Source organism: Hylobates moloch, unplaced genomic scaffold (assembly GCF_009828535.3).
Source record: "Hylobates moloch isolate HMO894 unplaced genomic scaffold, HMol_V3 SCAFFOLD_8, whole genome shotgun sequence".
NCBI classification, from domain to species: domain Eukaryota; kingdom Metazoa; phylum Chordata; class Mammalia; order Primates; family Hylobatidae; genus Hylobates; species Hylobates moloch.
The window spans coordinates 107,631,495-107,650,777 of NW_026652283.1; the positions used below are offsets into that span (position 1 = coordinate 107,631,495).

The following is a 19,283-nucleotide window of genomic DNA, read 5'->3' on the forward strand; positions in this document are numbered from 1 at the left end:
CCAGGCAGAGAGAAATGGTATTGGTAGATGAATTGTAGAAGTTTGATTATGAAGCAAAGAAAGAAGGATAGAGATAGTAGTGGAAAGGAAGAATGGACGGAGCAGCTGAATCCAATAGGAGAGCTGTTTGAATATTATCCTGAAGATATTAGAAAATAAAAAAGGGAAGAAAGGCCAAGCACAGTGGCTCATGCCTGTAATCCCAGCACTTTAGGAGGCTGAGGCAGGCAGGTCACGAGGTCAGGAGATCGAGACCATCCTGGCCAATATGGTGAAACCCTGTCTCTGCCAAAAACACAAAAATTAGCTGGGCATGGTGGTGCATGCCTGTAATCCCAGCTACTCGGAGGCTGAGGCAGGAGAATTGCTTGAACCAGGAAGTCAGAGATTGCAGTGAGCCAAGATTGCGCCACTGCACTCCAGCCTGGTGACAGAGCGAGACTCTGTCTCAACAAAAAAAAAAAAAAAAAAAAAAAAAAAAAAAAAAAAAAAAAAAAAAAAAAACGGAAGAAAATGCTCTTGCAATCATAATTTTAAGCCATTATGACTTTAAATTTAAGTGAGATACAATTTTTATCACTTAGGTAATACCTGAAAAAAGCTAGAAAAAAAGGAAGAATCTGAGAAAATTGGATCTGCATTCTCTCATGACTATTATTGGTTGGAGCTAAGTGACAGACACCCCCCTTGAGAGTTGACACGCTCTCTTCACTCCTCCAAAGTGTCTTATCCTCTCTATAGATATATAATGAGCCCATCCTATGAGGCTGTATTACTTCTCTCACCTCTCTATGTTGGTTCTTGCATTGATTGATAACCTTCACTCATTCTCACATTATCACTTCATGGGTAAGGAAACAAGCCCCAAATGGGATACAGGCTTCCAAGATCCTATATCTGTCTTGTCTCAGCTGAATTCTAGACCACCTTGTCATCAATTTAAGTAATACTATTCAGAAGTTTCATTGTTAAAGCTAGACTATAAAGTTCCATCATCTATTAGCCATCTATTGATGTGTAAAAATTATTACCCCAAATTTAGAGGTCTAAAACAACAATAAAGGTTTAACATCTCACACAGTTGTTGTAGGTTAGGAATTTGGGAGCTGCTCAGCTGGTGGTGCTGACTGGGAGTCTCTCATGAAGTTGCACTAAAATATTGATCATGGCTGCAGGTATGTGAAGGCTTGGCACAGTTTGAAGAATCCCCTTCCAAGGTAGCTCATTCACATACATGGCAAGTTGGTACTGGCTTTGGCTGGAATTTTCACCTCCTTGCCATGTGTACCTCTTCACAGGGCTTCTTGAGTGTCCTCATAGCATGGCAGGTGGCTGTTCCTAAAGTGTATGATACAAAAGAGAGAAGCAAAAGCCACTTTGTATTTTGTGACCTAACCATTAAAGTCACACTCAGTCGTTTCATAATGTTCTACTGTTTACACGGATCAGCCCTAGACTATGGATAACATTTAAAAATGATGCTAAATATAAATAAATTATATTTAAAGTATACACATATTAAACAAGTCTTTCAAAAATATGACTCACAGAGAGGACCAGTACTACCATTGAATTATCATTTGCTTTGTTCTCTCAGTTAAATGTAACTTTTGCTAAACTGCTTTCTAGTAGTCAGTGAAAAAGCCCAGATTTCTTATGAATTGTATTCTATATTTAGGCAGTACTGTTCTTGATAGTGCACTAAGCATCAGTATTCATGAAAATAATGTAAAGAAAAGTATGACCTTTTATTTCAAATACCTGATCTGTGCATAGAGTTTAAAACAATTTCTCAGTTGGAGATGGATTAGATATTTATGTTTCCCATGATTTTATAATTTTAAATATGACATGTGAGGGTTACCTTCATATAAGTAGCAGTAATAATGTCCCACTGCAAAAAAGTTCACTACCACAAAGGTGAATCTTTGTTTACCTTTTGAAGATACTTTATAAGAGGCTGTGGGTAGCGTTACCAGTACAGAGAAATCCATTTGATCAGATAGCAACAAAACTAATGAAAAGCATCATGGAAGTGACAGCAAGATTAATTAAGTTCCTCCAGTTGTATTCACGTGTAGCTGTGCAGAGTTCCTTTGGGTAACGCTGCAGTTAAATGGTATTCATGGTGACAAATACTGCAGATTTCCAGAACTGACACTTTTGAGTCAAGGGTAAAAATCGCATCCGGTCATTTTATCCACCAAAAGGATCAGAGATGAGCCTTCAGGATTATTAGTATGTTTGAGCATAGTAAAGATGAGATTGAGAGATAATTAAAAGAATGTTGAAACTGTAATATTTTGTTTTCCCATTACACACTTCCTTTATGTATTTCAGACATTTTGACAGAGGAAGCCAAACAAATTTCCACCTACTGTATTTGACTGGAGGCACAGAATTATGCACACTTGGAAACACTTTCAATTATTTTATGAATTCTTGCAACATTGGGGCACAGTTGCACTGTCTCTCTGCTCACTCTATATAGTTGTTATCACAGTAGATATAAAAATGGAATGTTCATGACCTAAAGCATCCACATTTACTGGAGCTGCACTCAATTTATCATTGAAGAATCTCTTTTTAAAAGGCAAAATAAGAAATTCAATATAATGCTGTTTACCTCTTTCATTTTGTTTGCAAACATATTTGTGGTGGGTCTGGGTCTGGGAGGGCTGATTCTGAAATAGCTGCCCGGGAACCATAAATGAATTTTATTTTAAGAAAAATTGGAAACCTCTGGAGTGTATAAGATCTTTCAGCCTGCTACACAAGATATATTAACTCATGTTATTGTGTCATCAAATGTCTTTGGAGGCATATTATTATATTTCTGTCCTTGGAAATACTTTGAAGTTCATTTATGTATTCATTCAGCAAACACTTCCTGCACTGTCTGTCAAATAAAATTTAAGCCATTTTCCTCGAATGGGGTGTCTCATCCAATATGGCATCTGTGTTTTCTTCTCCAACCTTACATTGCTTGAAGATCTTTTGAGAAACTTACCCTTTAATAATAATTTGTCCTTGGTTTCCCAGACGCATCATTCACAGTGCCATTCTTGTTCATTTGTCAGCTCTTTCTGCATTACATCATTCCAGGTCAATATTAAAGACAGGGCTTAAGTTCCGCCACTTGTAGCTTCTCAGGATTGCCTGAACCCCTTCATAATATCATCTTTTACCAGACCCTTATACACATCTCCCAGGGTATTCATTTGGTACTTTATGTTACCTTTGTTTTTAGTTATATTTTTAGATACATGCTTCATTTCCTCCACTGAGATGCTAAGTGCTTTGAAAAACAGGGAGGTAAGTAACTTGAACATTCAAGTTCAGGACTTGTTATAATAGCATCACCACTGTTTCTTTTTTTTTTTTTTTTTTTTTTTTTTTTTTGCCAGTGATGATGATGGTTATAATGATTTGGCTTTCTATGAGTGAGGCACCATACTAGGTGGTCTGGGACTACCAAGGTTATGACATGGTGTCCACCTATTTTTGGTTATAATGTCTATTACACATACATTTAAAGTGAGAGGCCGGTGTCTGCCTCTGCCTCATACAAAACTAGGTAAAAATATACACAACTTTGTGAAGGGCTTTGTGAAGGAAAAAATAGAAGAAAAAGAGAGGCATGAGAGAGATAATCTGAGAACCATCAGAAAGGAAGCATGTAACGCTTCTTATTGCAAGGGGATCAGGACTATCAATTAATCAGGGCAAATGTACAAACAAAAGCCTCTAAGAGTGTAGCTAGGGGTTTGATTAATTTCCCCTGACTCACCTTCTACCTGAACGCTCTGTTTTTCGGCTCCCATATTAGCTTCCTCACCTGCTCCATCCACAAAATTTCTGATGTGTCTCTTGCCTGATGGTTGACTGGCCCTCTGGTTCCTAGCTGGATTTTCTTCAGAGACTTGGGATTTCTCTCTTTAGCCTAAATACATGTAATTCTGACCATTGTCTCCTTCCACAGCAAGAGTTGCTGCTTCCTAAATCATAGGCAATATCTGATGTTAATGGCATGTTCCAATCACTAACCCCATAGGCAATGCCTATGGGATGCATTTCTGCTATGTTCTAGGATACGTTAAAACCGCCAAGGAATTAACATCTAATATTTTCCTTAACTCATAAGAGCCTTCTTTCTACTGGAGGGATATCAACGACTTAACAGATCGCTGAAATGCCATCTAATAAATACTGTAATTGGGTTATACAAACAATGTTTGGGAGCTCATTAAGGGAACACATGAATTTGACATAAGCCTGGGGAAAGTATCTTAGAAAACAAAATATCTGAGATTTAGGTAGTGAATAAAACTTGTAAGTCAAATAAAGGGGAATAGAAAAGGGCATTCTTGGTAGGATATAACTTTATATTCTCAGTAGGAACAGTAGGAAGAACCATCCAGAGGTAGAAGATTTTCGCTAGATTTATTCATTCAACATATGGCATGTCTCCTTTGTTTTAGATACCGTCTGAGGCATTGATTATAGCATGAACATGATATACATGTCTCTGCCCTTATGTCTAGTCTGTTGTTGGAGAGAGAAGCAATAAACTGTAACCAGTGAATGAATGAGTCAAAAGATGCTTTAGGTCATTTCCTCTGTATGAGATAAAGGTGAAAGAGGTTCCAAATCCTACTGTATATGTTGAAATATAAAGAGTTCTGGAATGTAGGCTCCATGTATACAGAGGTTTCTGTAATTTCATTAATATACCTTTAACGCCTAGGACAGTACTTGGCACGGGAGTGCTCAACAACTATTTTTTTGAGTCAATAAACATTGCTATTCCACAGCCACCTCCAAGGTTAAGATTTCTGGCTCTCAATGCTGGTTACTAAATACATTAAAAAGCTCCTATTAGCTGTCTATCAGATTAGAAAGAGTCACATATATAACACATTTAGGCCGAGTGTGGTGGCTCACGCCTGTAATCCCAGCACTTTGGGATGCCAAGGCGGTCAGATCATCTGAGGTCAGGAATTGAAGCCCAGCCTGGCCAACATGGTGAAACCCTTATCTCTACCAAAAATACAAAAGTCAGCCCAGCATGGTGGCATGCTCCTGTAGTCCCAGCTGAGGCTGTGACTGTAGTGAGGCTGAGGCACAAGTATCACTTGAACTCAGGAGGCAGAGGTTGTGGTGAGCCAAGATTGCGCCGCTGCAGCCTGTGGCCTGGGTGACAGAGTGAGACTCCATCTCAAGAAAAAAAAAAAGAGAGAGAAATTTATCATATGTCTCCAAAGTCAATGAAATCTAGAATTTCGGAATATTATGGTATTTTTAGAATTTTTATTCTTAGCACAATGTTAGTAGTTTTTTCTTGTAGGCAATTTTCCACAATGACCCCAGGCATTTAATTTGTATGGAAACATCAAGTAAGAATTTGATCATAAAATTGATTTATGAGTTTATAGCAGTGTCTACACAACTTAAAAAATTCTGATTAAAACACTACACAGATAAATTGAATTAGGTATTTGTTTCCATGTGGACAACTTATTTATGTAATTTTCAAACTGTTTTGACATTGAGTAGTGGTATACTATAGGCCAACTCAGGCTTAAAATAGCCTTCCAGCATATGTCATTCATATGTCAACATATATGCGTTCAAAAGTTATTGTACTTTCAACAAATATTCATCACTAACTACCCATATACTTGTGCTTTTGCTTTTATAATGTCCCACAGCTCAGTGTTTAGTGTTAACCCTCTTCTCCTTTTTCAATCTATACTTCCTAAAAGACACTTTCTGATCTCATGGACTTTATTATCATTTATAAAATCATGACTTCCAAATGTAAATATGAAGCCCAAACATCTCCTTTGAGCTCCAGACCCATATAGCCAAACTCCTATGAAACGTTTCTACTTGGATATAATAGGAATGTCAAACCAAATATGCCCCTATCCTGACCACCTTCTCACCTCCCCCAAAGCAAGTTCTCTCAAAGTTTTTTCCTGAATTAGTAGAAATTCTGTCCTTCCATTTGCCCAGTCCTCAAATTGTGAATAATCCACTACTTTAAAAAAATCTTACATTGCTTATCTAACCCACCAGAAAATTCTGTGGACCCATTTTGGTACATGTAGAGAATCTGGCCACTCTTTCTACCACCACTGTTTCTTCCCTGGTCCAAGCCATGTTCTCTTTTCTGGATTACTACAAAGGCTTCCTAACGGGTCACTTTACATCTGTCCTTGCTCCCTTTAGTCAATTCTTCATACATCGGTCATAGTGAACTTGTTAAAACATGTCAAATCTTGTTGCTCCAAAGTTATATCATGTAAGTCATAATAAACGTAAAAGTATTTCTAATGGCCTAAAAAGTTCTGCTGAATTTGGCTCCATCTTACCTATTTGAAGTCAACTCTTAGTTTGCTTTTTAAGATCCACTCTACTCTAGCATATTGGCCTTGTTCTTCCTGGCACTCATAAGTTGTATTCCCCATTTATCCTTTGTACTTTCTGCAGTGTTCTTCATCCAGCACCTGGAATAATGCCTGGCACATGATAGACATTCATAAGATGTTAAATTTATCCAAAAATGTTGAATGAATTAATAGATAAATAATGAATTTGTTCATTACATGATGGATTTGTATGAGGTCATAGAGTCAAAAAGAACATCCTCTTTCATTTGGGCTACATACAAGTAAAGGCAAATTCCCACACTAAGTTTAAATGCTAGAGTAGGAATTAGTACAGTGTGCTATGTGAAAAAAATACAACACCTCATTTAGTCTTTTGGTGGGAAAAATGTTCTCAGAAGACATAATATTTAAACAGACACCCAAAGATTGATTACAAATTGCTTCAGTAGAGAGAGCAGGTGAATTATAGCCATACTTTAGGTTTCACACAGTGAAGAGTGTGAAGGACAAAGTATTTACAAATGGAGAAGCGAAGAGGCACCTGGTTGTTGAAGACCTTAACTACCTTGGTGGATAAAACACGGAAACAGTGAAGAATATTGAGCAAAGGAGTGGCATGATCATACCATTTTTACAGATGATAATGGATCTAATATGGAGAATGAATTGGACATGGGCAAGTCTGAAATCAGGAACACTGGATAAAATTTTATTGCTACAATATAGATAAAAGATAAATGTGGACTAAACTAAAGCCAAGGGCAAGGCAATGGAAGACACAACTGAGCTATGCTAACTCATGCTAAATCTAAATCTCTGCTCCATGCAGCTATGAGAATTTGAAAGGACAAACACGCTCACCAACTGTGGCCTGCAGTACCACCTGGCATCTGTACTGAATGGAATTTAAGAACAGCTGCTGCTAAGCATGGACAAATTCAATTTGTGTGAACACTTTGCACAAAACACCATCAACCTCAAAGAACTGACTTCAGGCACATAGAAAAGTATGATGTCTTACACACAATACAGCTATACTCAGGATGCTCATTCATTCATTCCCTCATTCACAAATATTTATTGTATAATGACAAGTAGCAGGTACCCTTCTAAGAACTGTAGATATAGCATTGAACAGATAAAATCTCTGCCCTCACTGAGATTATATTCCAGTGAAGAGAAATCAAAAATAAACAGACGTCTAAAATAGTGTGTGAGATGATGATAGTTGCCATGGAGAAAAATAAGGGAGGAAAGGAGGTTAAGAAATGTCAGGGGAGGGACAAAGGCAGTTTAAAACTAGAAAAAAACGACAGTGAATTAGTACACTGATAAACCTTTGAGCAAGATTTGAATGAGATGAGGAATCAAGGCAGGCAGCTACCCAGATCTTGGAACACAGAAAAAATTTTCACCCAACCATGATATTTTAATACAAAATATGTAAGTGGTTTGAAGGCATCCTTTGTTTTAATAGTGCTGGGTATAATTTTATCTGGCAAGCAGGTTGGTGCTACAGCTGACCCCAGATGAACTGACTTAATTCACCTTCAGAAGCTCCTAGGTTCTCACAGATTCTTAGAGACAGATAAAGGTCAGGGTGTGAACTGGATTCCTCCCTAGAAGCTGCTAAGTCACTCCCTTGAGATGACATATGAAAGCATCTCTCAGGCACAGCTGGCATGTTCACAATCCTCTGTCTAGCCAAGATCAGCTGTGGCTTCATTTGGATATTATTATGCTTCAAAATTTAAAAAATAGTATGTTGAAGAAATGTGTGTACTACCATGTTCATTGCAGTATCACTCACAGGAATCAAGCAAGTTGTCCACTAGTGGATGAATGGATAACAAAATGCCACATATATACATAATGGAATACTATTCAACCTTTTAAAAGAAGAAGATCCTCTCATTTGTGACAATATGGATAAACCTGGAGGACATTGTTGTCTTAAGTGAAATAAGCCAGGTACATAAAAACAAATACCCAATGATTTCACTTATGTGTGGAGTGTAAAAAGGTCAAACTCTATAGAAACAGGAATAAAATGGTTACCAGAGCTTCAGGGTGAGAGTATTAGGGAGATGCTGGTCAAAGTACAAAATGCAAACACACACACACACACACACACATAACAACAACAACCAAAGTTGCATTTTTAAATAAATGTATACAAATAAAGAAATAAAATAGTTTTATATAAAACAGGAAAAAGTATAAAGTTAAAACAAAAGTCACTTGTTTCCCATCCAGAGATAAACAACTTTGTATCTTAGGCTTCTACATTCCAGATAAGACCCAACTGCAGGGAAGAGGGGCACATATCTTTAATTTAAAAGGGCATCTTCCTTTTCTGTTTGAACAGAATTACATTGTATAGATACTACACTCAGTTGCTTCTGGAATGCCATGTTCTTTCAAAGGCTACCTGCTGTTTTTTGGGGTATACTACCACGCAAAGATTGGCATGTTCTATTACCAAATACTCCCTGCTGATGTATTTGTGACCATATAGATATATTTGTTTCTAGAACATGCAGTGACATTGTTTTATTGGGGGTGACTTTGACCTGGGCCATTATAAATAGCACATGTATTTGAAGAAGGAAACCTGTTGGAGAACTGTAATATAAATTCAACAAACAAATTGTAAGACAACTGTTTCTTACTCATCACATCATTGAGAATGCTGCTTAACATCTGAACCTCAGGTTCTTCATTTGTGACATCTGTAATATCCACCTTTCTATATCTCAATTTGTTAGTAATAAAGATGACATGTGAAAGTGCCTTTTTAACTGTAAAATGTCATGCAAATGCAAGGGCGTTATTAATGATTAAGGTAGTCCTTTAATGTTTCAAATCTCCTATTTGAAACTCAACTCTCAAAGCTTGCATCTTCCAACTGCAGGAACTCAAATGGACCCAAAGCACTAATATTATTAAACTACAGTGCCCCCTAGCACATGTAGGAGGTCAAGGCAGCTTACAGGCTTCATGAATAAGCTCTACCACAGATGGTTCTTTCGCCTGAGGGAAGACCTATTAATTGTACTTTTGGACAATTTCCATTTGTCCAAAAGGAAAAAACATTTGCGCATTTTCTTCAATACTTTCCTGTAATATTGTTTTTATTTTAATTTTTAAAAGGGAGTAAAAAAGTTAATATACTTTACTATGTAAATTTTCCTCTGGTTGCTTTATATTAAGAGTATTTCTAAAAGAACAGCACTAGATTTATCTTAAGATTCACTGTGATGTTTCTGATTTATATTTGCTTACCTATTTTCACACACCAAATTCTTTATAATCTAGTGTGAGAGAGGATATTTTTCACTGCACTCTTTTCACAGAGGTAGAATACAGAGTTAAGCTTTTATGCAAGATTACACAGAAAGCTGTTATTGTGAGCTTCAGCCCCCTAGTTTCTATACACATTAAATCCACCAAGAGATATAGAATTGTGTAAGGAAATGCTATAGAATATTTTAATATCAAAATGTAGAAATATTTGCTATCATAGTTTTATAAAAGCCCAGATTAAAAATATATCAGTTGCATTCTTCCATAGACTACAGTTCTTTGTTTATATTTGGTTCTTAATTTCATAAATTTTTATAGAAATTTATAAGTTCAAATGTTCCAGTACTTAAATTGGTTCCCAAAGTGATGAGTCCTTAGGAAACGGAACTTGCTGTATGAGTTTATTTTTTCCATGCTGTGCATTTAAGTATTAATCAGCACAGCTTTCAGGGATTTCTTTCTAATATCCTTTTCTATGTAAGATAAGGACTGCAATTCATTATACCATTGGAGGAGCCAGAGGCTTTGCTATTTCTTGACCGTTCATCTCGAATTTAGTGGGAGTGTAGTGTGTGTGTGTGTGTGGGTGTTGGTAGGTGGGTGTGTGTGTGGCTATATTATATTGGTGACTGGACTTTAACTATGACACGATGTTGGTTGCCTTTCAGGCTAATCGTCTCTCCGTTTCAGGAGGTCAAAGATCATTTCAGCCTCAGTATGCTTTCTACCTACCTACTAAGGGAGGCAGCAAATTTGGTCCTGGGCAACTGAGAGGTGACTTTTATCACCAGTTATTTTTCTTTACATCTTTCTATCAACATAGCTCAGGGAACACTCAAGAAATAAAAAATTACACTTCACCAAGTACTAGCTTTCTGGGATCTGATCACTTCTAAGTGTAAACCTCTATTACCCTAGCAATGGTCCCTGGCGTTCCTTTTATTCCTCTTATATATAAACATCACAAAAAATAACAAACCCTCAAGCCCACAGCAAAGAGAACGCAAGCACGGCACCATCCCTCTTCGTATTGCCGTTTTAACTTGGTAGAGGAGGTTAAATTTTGGAGAGAATGGTGGCATTCATAGGAGGGGCGGGGTAAAAGTGTTGTCTAATTACACGTTAATGGCAGAACTCGCCTTAACCACGTCCCTCCTGCACAGTGGTGAATTTCTCCTGTGTGTTCCTGTGTGGATCCCGAGACCCTTCTCGCTTTAAGAGAGCCTCCCGCGCCCCTCACTCCGCCCCTTCCCAAGTCTCTGGGCTCGTCAAAGCTTCACGAGAGCCATGGTTGGTCCAGGCAGGCGATCGGAGCACCTCATGGAGCGGCTGCTAACCCAGGGTGGGGTGGGGTGGGGTGGAGGGGTCTGTTTGTAGTACTCTCAGTCCTGATGTCACAGGCGCGGCAAGGACATCGCAAGGAGGAGTCGGATTACAGTAAGGATGGGCAGTGCAGCAGGCAGCCCGAGCGCACTCTCCAGCCGCCGGGGATCTTAGCCCTGGAAAGGCAGCCTGCAAGGCGCTCATCCCGCGGAGGAGGCACGCTCTCGGGGCTCACTGCTCTCCACGCCGGGGACATTTCCACCGAATGTAGCATGAAACGGCTCTGCTCTGCATGCCAGCCTTGGGTGAGAGCTGATGCTGAAGACACCGCGGTGGGATTCCAGCTGTCTGATTAATGAGAAACATAATGTATTTTGGTGAGTATTCACTCTGATGATGTAATTCTGGGGGTGTCCGGCTCTTCATCAATGCAGACAAGCCCTTAAAAAATTATTTAAGCACCAAGAATATATTACATTAAACCTACCTCCAGTTGGCAACTGGAGGACCAAGCCGAGGCAGCTTTCAGAGCTTCCTTTATGCCACAGTTGGGGCTGTTAATTTAGCCATGGATGAGTTTAAGTTGGAAAAGAAAAGAGACAGGGACGTGTGGAGGGGGATAAACTTTGCCTTGATTTGCCCGAATGAAGTTGGCTGTTTTAGCTAGGTGAAGGAGAAATAGTGCAGCGTGGGAAGTCATGAGCTAACTTAATGGAATGTGAAACAAAGTTCCTATACTATTGATGCTGTGAAAGCTTAGTCAATATGAGCATTTCATTAAGCATTTGCTGGTTTTTCTTGTTCTGAGGCGGAAAAGGAAAACATTCTCCAGTGAGCAGTGTGGTTGAACAGCTGAGAACACTTCTCTCTATCATCTCAATGCTCTGTCTAGCTAGGAGCAGCCTAGCACAAAATGCATATTATTTGAAACCTTTAGAGGTCTCGGAGCTGTCAAATATTTGTGCAGTTAAGTTTTGTGCCACGGTAGAAACCTCAGTTAGGTTTTCAGTTGAGCTGCCTGCATTTCCAGAAAGCATGTAGAGGCTTGGATCTGAGCTATCAGTTGAGCACTGGAAGTGGGCTTGGAGCTGTGCATTTGCACTCTAACGCCGCAACTTACTGCTAGTACAGGAGGCAAGCCCCTTCACTGAATAAGAAGAAGTCAAAGATAAGGACTGAATATTTGTTCCTCCTCTCTGAAGTTATGCTTTCCTTCTGTAAGTCCCATCTGGCATCATCATTTAAGGGCATCTATGTGATATTAAAAGGTTTGATAGAGCAACTGGAGAGGGGCTAGGAAATGTATCCAAGATGCAAATGCTCCGATTTCTTGGTTTGCTTTAAATATTAAATCTAGTGTCTTCTTTCAGATTAAAGAGGTATTTAGATAAACTTAGGTTGGGGCACTATTAGTTTGTTGGACATTTATTTCTGTATGTACTATTTGCTCTGTTTTGTTTCCTTTAGCCTTTGAGACATTTGAGGGAGTGTGGAAGGAACCTAAGTTCCAAAAGCGAAATGCCTTTAGTTGTCTTGACAGTTTTGATTTGCCTATAATTTGTATCATATTAGAAAAGAAGTCTTAAAATAACTGAAAATGATTTGGAGGAAACAAATTTATTGCATTGCCAAATTTAAGCAGAATCTGTGGTTAAAAACCATCTCTTTCCAGTGGGTAGTAACGGAGGTGGTAAGCTTGTTTATTGGCCACTAATAGAGTTTATCATGCATGTATTTTCATAAATGGAAAAGCTTGTAAAGATAATAGGTCTTTTGGACAAAATACAATTTCAGCATCAGTAATGATACTGAAGGATGATGAAACAGATTATAATTTTAGTTTATATTTTCATCCTCTTGCAACAATTCCTTATATGATTGTCATGAGGAAGTAGGGCCAATTAGAATAGCAATAGAGTCTAAAAGTACTGGTCAAAGGCCATCCATGCTGCACTGGATTATCGTGTGACTACTGGAGAAATGTTCACTGGGCTAGCTCATGTTATTAACTGTATGCTAGTTCAGCCTCTTGTAAAGCAGAGTGATTCATAGGGTAATCAGTTTCATTGTGTAATGCAAGTTTTTAATAGTACGAATTGAAATGTGATGTCCTACTTACTTCAGATGAAACTCTACTCTTTGAAAGGCAAGGCTAAAGTTGCCCTCTGTGTCTTGAACATTGTCTTACCATAATTTTGGTATAAGAAATGTTTTTCTGTTCCCAGAGGAAATCCTATGTATTCAGGAATGCTGTTTCTTTCAGGTTATGCTATGCAGCTTCTCATTCAAGCTGTTAGATATCCACTACTTTGGGAGCCCACCTGTCTCTAAAAAAAAATGTGTGGTACAAGAGCGAGGGCAAAAAGAATTGAGCAGTACCCTTCAGGCATGTTCAAATTCAATAGCATCCTAGTGTTTGAAAATGCTGAAGACTATGTATGTGTATATGTATGTATGTACGTACACACATATATGTGTACATGTGTATGTATCTTAATGTGGGTGTGTGTTCACAATTGTAGCGATTTCAGGTAATTCTTCAGAACAATGCTTCCACTTTGCAGATTGGTTAGCCATTACTTTCTTCTTCATTTTTCAACTGCAAATGGTTTATCAAGTCAGGGAGAACAGGACAAAGGGAAAGCAATGCTGCATTCTTAGGCTTTTCTGGTGATTTGTGAGAATGGGATGGAGATGTCAGAAGTCCTTTCTTTGTGTCCCCAGCAGAGCGTGATGAAGAACACGGTGATGCTATGGTACGGGGTGAATTGATATGAAAGTGGGATATTTACTTCCTTTATAAATCATCTGATTTGTCAGTGTTGCCACCCACCCCCCACCCCTTCAAATATAGCTGAAGAATCACTACCTGAATAGCCTGGCCCAGCCTATCTGCTTCAATTCATTCCTCCTTCCCCTGGGACTGGACAACTGGACCCTGCCCTTGCTTAGCTGGAGTCAGTTGTGTGTGTGCAAGTTGGTGGAATATGTAATATTTTCAGATCTCAAGAACAGCTCATGTTTGGAGTGTGCTGTCTCAGACTTACCAGACTAATAGAGCTTTCTAATGACTTAAGCCTCACTCTTATCTCCTATTGAGATTTCAGTGCAGTGTTTTCAATAATAGTTCATTTGTACTTCCTGTGCTGTGATTTAAGAGTTTGCTGTTCAGTCACTGTGGATACTTTTGTTACTTATTCTATCGATCTTGGATCTTGCATTCACCATTTGGAGTTAAATATAAGGTTCGCGTGGTAGAAGGAAGCAGGGAAAATCTCAGTCAGCAACCTGAGTGGGATTTACTGTAAAAGCAAAGGAAAACAATAAATACTTATGAATTTACCCTCCCACCCCCATCAATATTTTAGATAGTTAAAAATTACATGTGCCAAAGACGAATAGCCATTAATAATTTATCCAGAAATAAAAGCAAGGCAGCTGGGATACTTCTCCCTAGATTAAGGAAGAGAGGCTGTGGGTGGTTGTCAGTACAATGGACTGAGCTGCCCAGTTACAGTTTGGTTAAGAGGACTGTGCTGGTATGAAGGGCAGGTTATTTGCTTGAGTGCACCCCGGCAGTTGCTCAGCGCCTGACAGAAGGTTGTAACTGTGCACTGTCTCCAGCTCTAAGCACCGTATGTTTGAATTGTCTCCCCCTTCCCATCTGGACTGACACATTTCTCCACTGCTGGATAGGTGAGTCGTTGCCAGTGGTCATGTCAAACAACACAGATTCCCCATGGTTGGCCAGAGAGATGCCATGTCTCACCCTTTGCCATCAGGAGAGAAAATGGGAGGCTGATTGTACTGAAGAAATCCTGTGTGGCTGCATATCAGTAAGCTTTCAGTTCTGAGTCAAGCAGGTAGAGACTGTGGTAAGCTTATAACCAAGAAGGATCTGGGGCTTGCCCCCATGAGAATACTCCTAAAAAAATGAAATGATACACCTTAAACAGAACTAAGAGGCAAATATTAAAGCTCTCCCTAAATGTTCCTATTAATGTCATATTAATTAAACCTAGAGAAAAGGGCAGGCAAAATTTAGAAAGTGTGAATGAATCATTCAAGTTCGCCTTGGTGTTAGTTGTGGATCAACTCTCTTCAGTAAAATACCTAAGGAAAATAGGAAAAACATTTGGTGGCATGCCTATTAAAAAACAAACAAACAAACAAACAAACAGAAAACCTCACTGAGGAAGCTTTTAACACAACAGCTAAAAAAAAAAAAAAAAAAAACTAGTAGGAAAATTCTAGGACAGAACCTATTCCCCTGCCTATAATAGACGCATTTGCACATTGTCTTAGGAAGGACTTTTGTTTTCCCCTGGGATGTTTAGAACATTCTCAAGTCAGCACTTACACTTTTGGTTGTAGCTGGACCATCAAGTTCACCTCCAAACTAGTGTGTTAGAAAAACATTTAAATGGCAAGGTTATGAGGCAGGAAATGATCAGAAAGCAGCAGGCAGCAGAGAAAAACATTCTTCTTTTCTAGTGGTTTCAGTGGAAACATTTAACTCCTTCTAATTAGTTTGTGCTGAGTGATCTGTTATGGGGAATTAGGTCCACTTGACTATTTCTAAACGCTCAGCCAGTGTTTCTATCTTCCCGAAGCTGATAGGGGTGAGAATAATTCAGGAAGGAACTTCTATGTCTAAAGTCCCCCTTTTAAAGCGTGAAGTCCTGACCATTATGTCTTATTACAAATACATCTAAATTACATGCAATAAATTACTACAAAACAGGGCTGGAGAGTGTAACAGGTGAATACTATCAGAAAGCGTCATGCATAAGAACCTGAAATCTAAGATGACTTTAAAAGCCATAAAGATTTCTTCCTCAAGACTATTCTCTTTTTAATTTCATATGAAGTTCTTATTTTAAAAGCCAGATTCCAGATTTGGTCAACATGCCAGTAACATGGATTCCTTATCACATCCTTAAATTTTAAGCTAATTTTTTAAAGGACCTCCATATTTGTTGTAATTATATGGAAATGAGATATGCTTATTTAAGGGATAAGTTCCAAAATTCATGAGCTAATGATGACTTGCAAAGTTACGCTTTCGTGGATGACATAACTGTTCCAAAAAACAAATGAAAAATTTAAATTAGTGGTTTCTGACTTCCATTCCAGAAGATTTGGTCACAGCTGCTTTTGACTGAACACTCCCTTGATAAGACAAGATGTGTCGATTGGTGTGTGTGTGTTTAATACTGGAATGTCAAATAGTTCCTTGTTACATAGATACTTAATATTATGCTTCATTCATAGCATTTATGTATTCCTGGATATTTTCACATCACTTGAAATGTAATACATTAAGTACTGACTTAATAAGATAGATATTAAAGTATTTTTTAAGCACAACTGGCTTTCAAGTTTAGCAACCATTATATACAATAGAGGTTTTAAAAATCAAGTCATAAAGATCATTTTCAAAGCTTTTCTTGCCTAAGAAAGCATGATGCTTGTATAAGCAGAAACCTGTTTCTACTTTGACCTTGAGAAAGGGATGTTTCCATTTGTATTGCATTAGGAAAAACATGTCAAAAAACAACAAAGATCATAGTCCCTGCCCTCTCTCTCTCTGTCTGTCTCTCTTTAAAGAAGCGATTACATATCATTTCCCACAAAGATTAGTTTTGCAACAGAATTTCACACATGATTGGTGGCATTAAGAGAAAGTACAGCATAAGAGGTGGCTAGAAATATCAAAGCTTAAAGTGGTTGAGATCATGCTTGAACCAAATTGCTAGGATTGAAAATAGGAAGATGCTTTGCTCTGTCGCAGCGTTAAAATCGTTATGAAGCAGCTGGAAGTCAGCCCTGATTGAATATGAACTCCAGGTTTACACAGCCCTTCGAATGGAAGGTATTTTCATGAAACCCTCTTGATTTCAAAACCTCAAATGCATATGAACCCGTATTTGGGCATTGGCTGGGATGTAGTGAATCTCTTTTCTTTCTTATCAATCTTTCAGTTTTTTCTTTTTTTGCCCACATGTAATATCACATTTCTGTAAGTTGAGAGGAAAAAGAAAAGTAACCTGGCCAAGGTCAGAAAGGAAATCCGCAGCAGTATCAGGATTGATGCTCGTAGAAAATGCTGTCTGCCCCACAGGAAGATGGGTGCTATGGGGGCAGGAATGGGGTTGGTAGGCTGAGAGTTTTTAATGGATAAATGTTTTTTAATCTATATCCTCAGCACTCTTCTTAGTGCCAGGCACTTAGAAATACGTGTTGGATGTGCAAGACTGAATGGGTTTTGGAGAGCAGAGAGGAAGGGAATCCACTTCCTCCATGCATTCCCTAAGGCTGATATTCCCTATGAAAGCTAGTACTCAGGCATTGACAAGAGAAACAATCTCTTTTGCTGCTGAAACACTAGCTGTTTTTTTCTTTGTTTTGTTTTGTTTTTAAACCCAAGTCGTAGTAAGGACAAGGCTATAGAAATTAAATTTTAAATTAAATGTAATAAATTCCATAATCTTATTTTCTGTTTTCAGTTGCTTATTTCACAGGACTCTGCAGTGTAAAGCCAGTGTTAACTCTAAAGAATATTAAGGCCAATGTACAAAAATGTCTGAAAAATACTTAAAATTATACAAGATAGCAAAATTATAGTTTATAGCAACTCACCTGATCACAATTTCAGTTTTCAGCTTCACTTTGCCTAAGTGAATTTTCTCCAGATGTTGGCATTCCCTTGCCAGCAGGCTGGGATGGGCATAAAAGACCCTATATGCACAAGTAGCTGCAAATGTTTAGGAAGGCCTCCAGTTTTGAAGGTTGTCATTTATGATGGCAGAAGAAAATGAATATAATTTTGCCTACAATTTGCAGGGCTTTAGTAAAGTTGCTCTTCACACTTACCTTTTTTCATATTCATGCATTTTGCTGATGAGGGAAAGTAGTTGTAGCAGATTGCTCTGAGGATAAAAATGCAATAATGATTGTAAATGTACTTTCATAAACATGATCCCTTACACTTGTATAGCAATTTCTATTTTTCAAAATGTGTCAACATTTTGCTTTTTTTATCTTCAAAATGACCCATTGTGGGAAGTAGACAAAATATAATTATTCCTATTTTTAGATGAGGAATTTGAGCCTCAGATGACTGAAACAACTTTCTCAAGGTCACAAAGCTAGTGACTGTTAAGGTGTAAACTCTACGTCAGTACTTCTGAGACTTACTTCAGTGCTCTTGACAGTGGAGAATGGGGGTAGGGAGATATTTTTATGAATGGAAGATTGTTTGTAATAGTAATACTTGAAGACATTCTCCAGCTAATAGCTAGAGAAATGAGTCAAATAATTGGGATCCAATATGTGTTTGTGTTTTGACTTGAGTTTGTGAAATCACAATTCATAACAGAAATCTGAACATAATTTATAATTTTATTCTGCCTTGTCTTTTTACATCAAATCATTAATAGTCAGAAAATATGAATTCTGCTTAGAAGGCATGCATCAGTGTTATGGACTGAATGTTTGTGTCTCCCTTTCCCAAATGTATAAATTGAAGCCCTAATTCCTAATACGATAGTATGGAGGTGCGGCCTGTGGGAGGTAATTAAGATTAGATGAAGCCATTCGGGTGGAACCCTCAGGATGGGATTAGTGTCCTTAAAAGAAAAGGAAGATGTGAGAGCTTCTTCTTTTCCCCCATTTGAGGCTATAGCAAGAACGTAACTGCTGCAAGCCAGGAAGAAAGCCTAACCAAAACCAAACCAGGCCTACACCTTGATCTTGGACTGCCCAGCCTCCAGAACTGTGAGAAATAAATGTCAGTTGTTTAAGCCCTCCAGTCTGTGGTTTTTTGTCATGGCAGCCAGAACAGATTAAGACAGTTGGCCTCAGGCAGGAAGGATCCAGGCTTTCTCTACTGCCTCAGTTCCTCTAGTATCTATATTTAGTATAGATATTAAAGCTTATATTAATTGTATACTGTATGTTTTTGCTGTCTCACTATTTAACTCAATGCTTATAAAAAAATTTCCAAGTTATCTGTGCTACAAACTCTTTGATATTTACAGTGACCCCATCTCTACCATTTGTTCAAGATGGACTCCCAGTCTAGTCTTTGTTCCATGACTGATAAGTAGGAAAAATGGCCTACTTTCCAGTTGTACCTCTTCCATTCAGTAGTGCTGTGTCCTTGGGAAAGTCATCTCACATTTTTGAAGTTTTGTTTCTTTGTAAAAGGAGAATAATAATAATGTTTCTCATGGTTCTATCTGGAGGACTAAAATA

General features: G+C 38.2%; 1 protein-coding gene across 5 annotated transcripts in view; it reads left to right on the top strand.

Annotated features, from left to right (window-relative positions):
* The window catches only part of ZNF385D (zinc finger protein 385D), a 971,783-nt gene that overhangs the window by 617,241 nt on the left and 335,259 nt on the right, over positions 1-19,283 (top strand). The window contains exon 1 of one of the 5 annotated variants that reach the window (XM_032162306.2): positions 10,136-11,401. The exons of 3 other annotated variants lie outside the window; for them this stretch is intronic. In XM_032162306.2, coding sequence (XP_032018197.1) covers positions 11,380-11,401 — 22 coding nt within the window. In that variant the 5' untranslated portion in view covers positions 10,136-11,379. Of the gene's footprint in view, positions 1-10,135; positions 11,402-11,434; positions 12,242-19,283 lie in introns of those variants that run through there. One more of the 5 variants, XM_032162307.2, reaches the window with a different exon arrangement.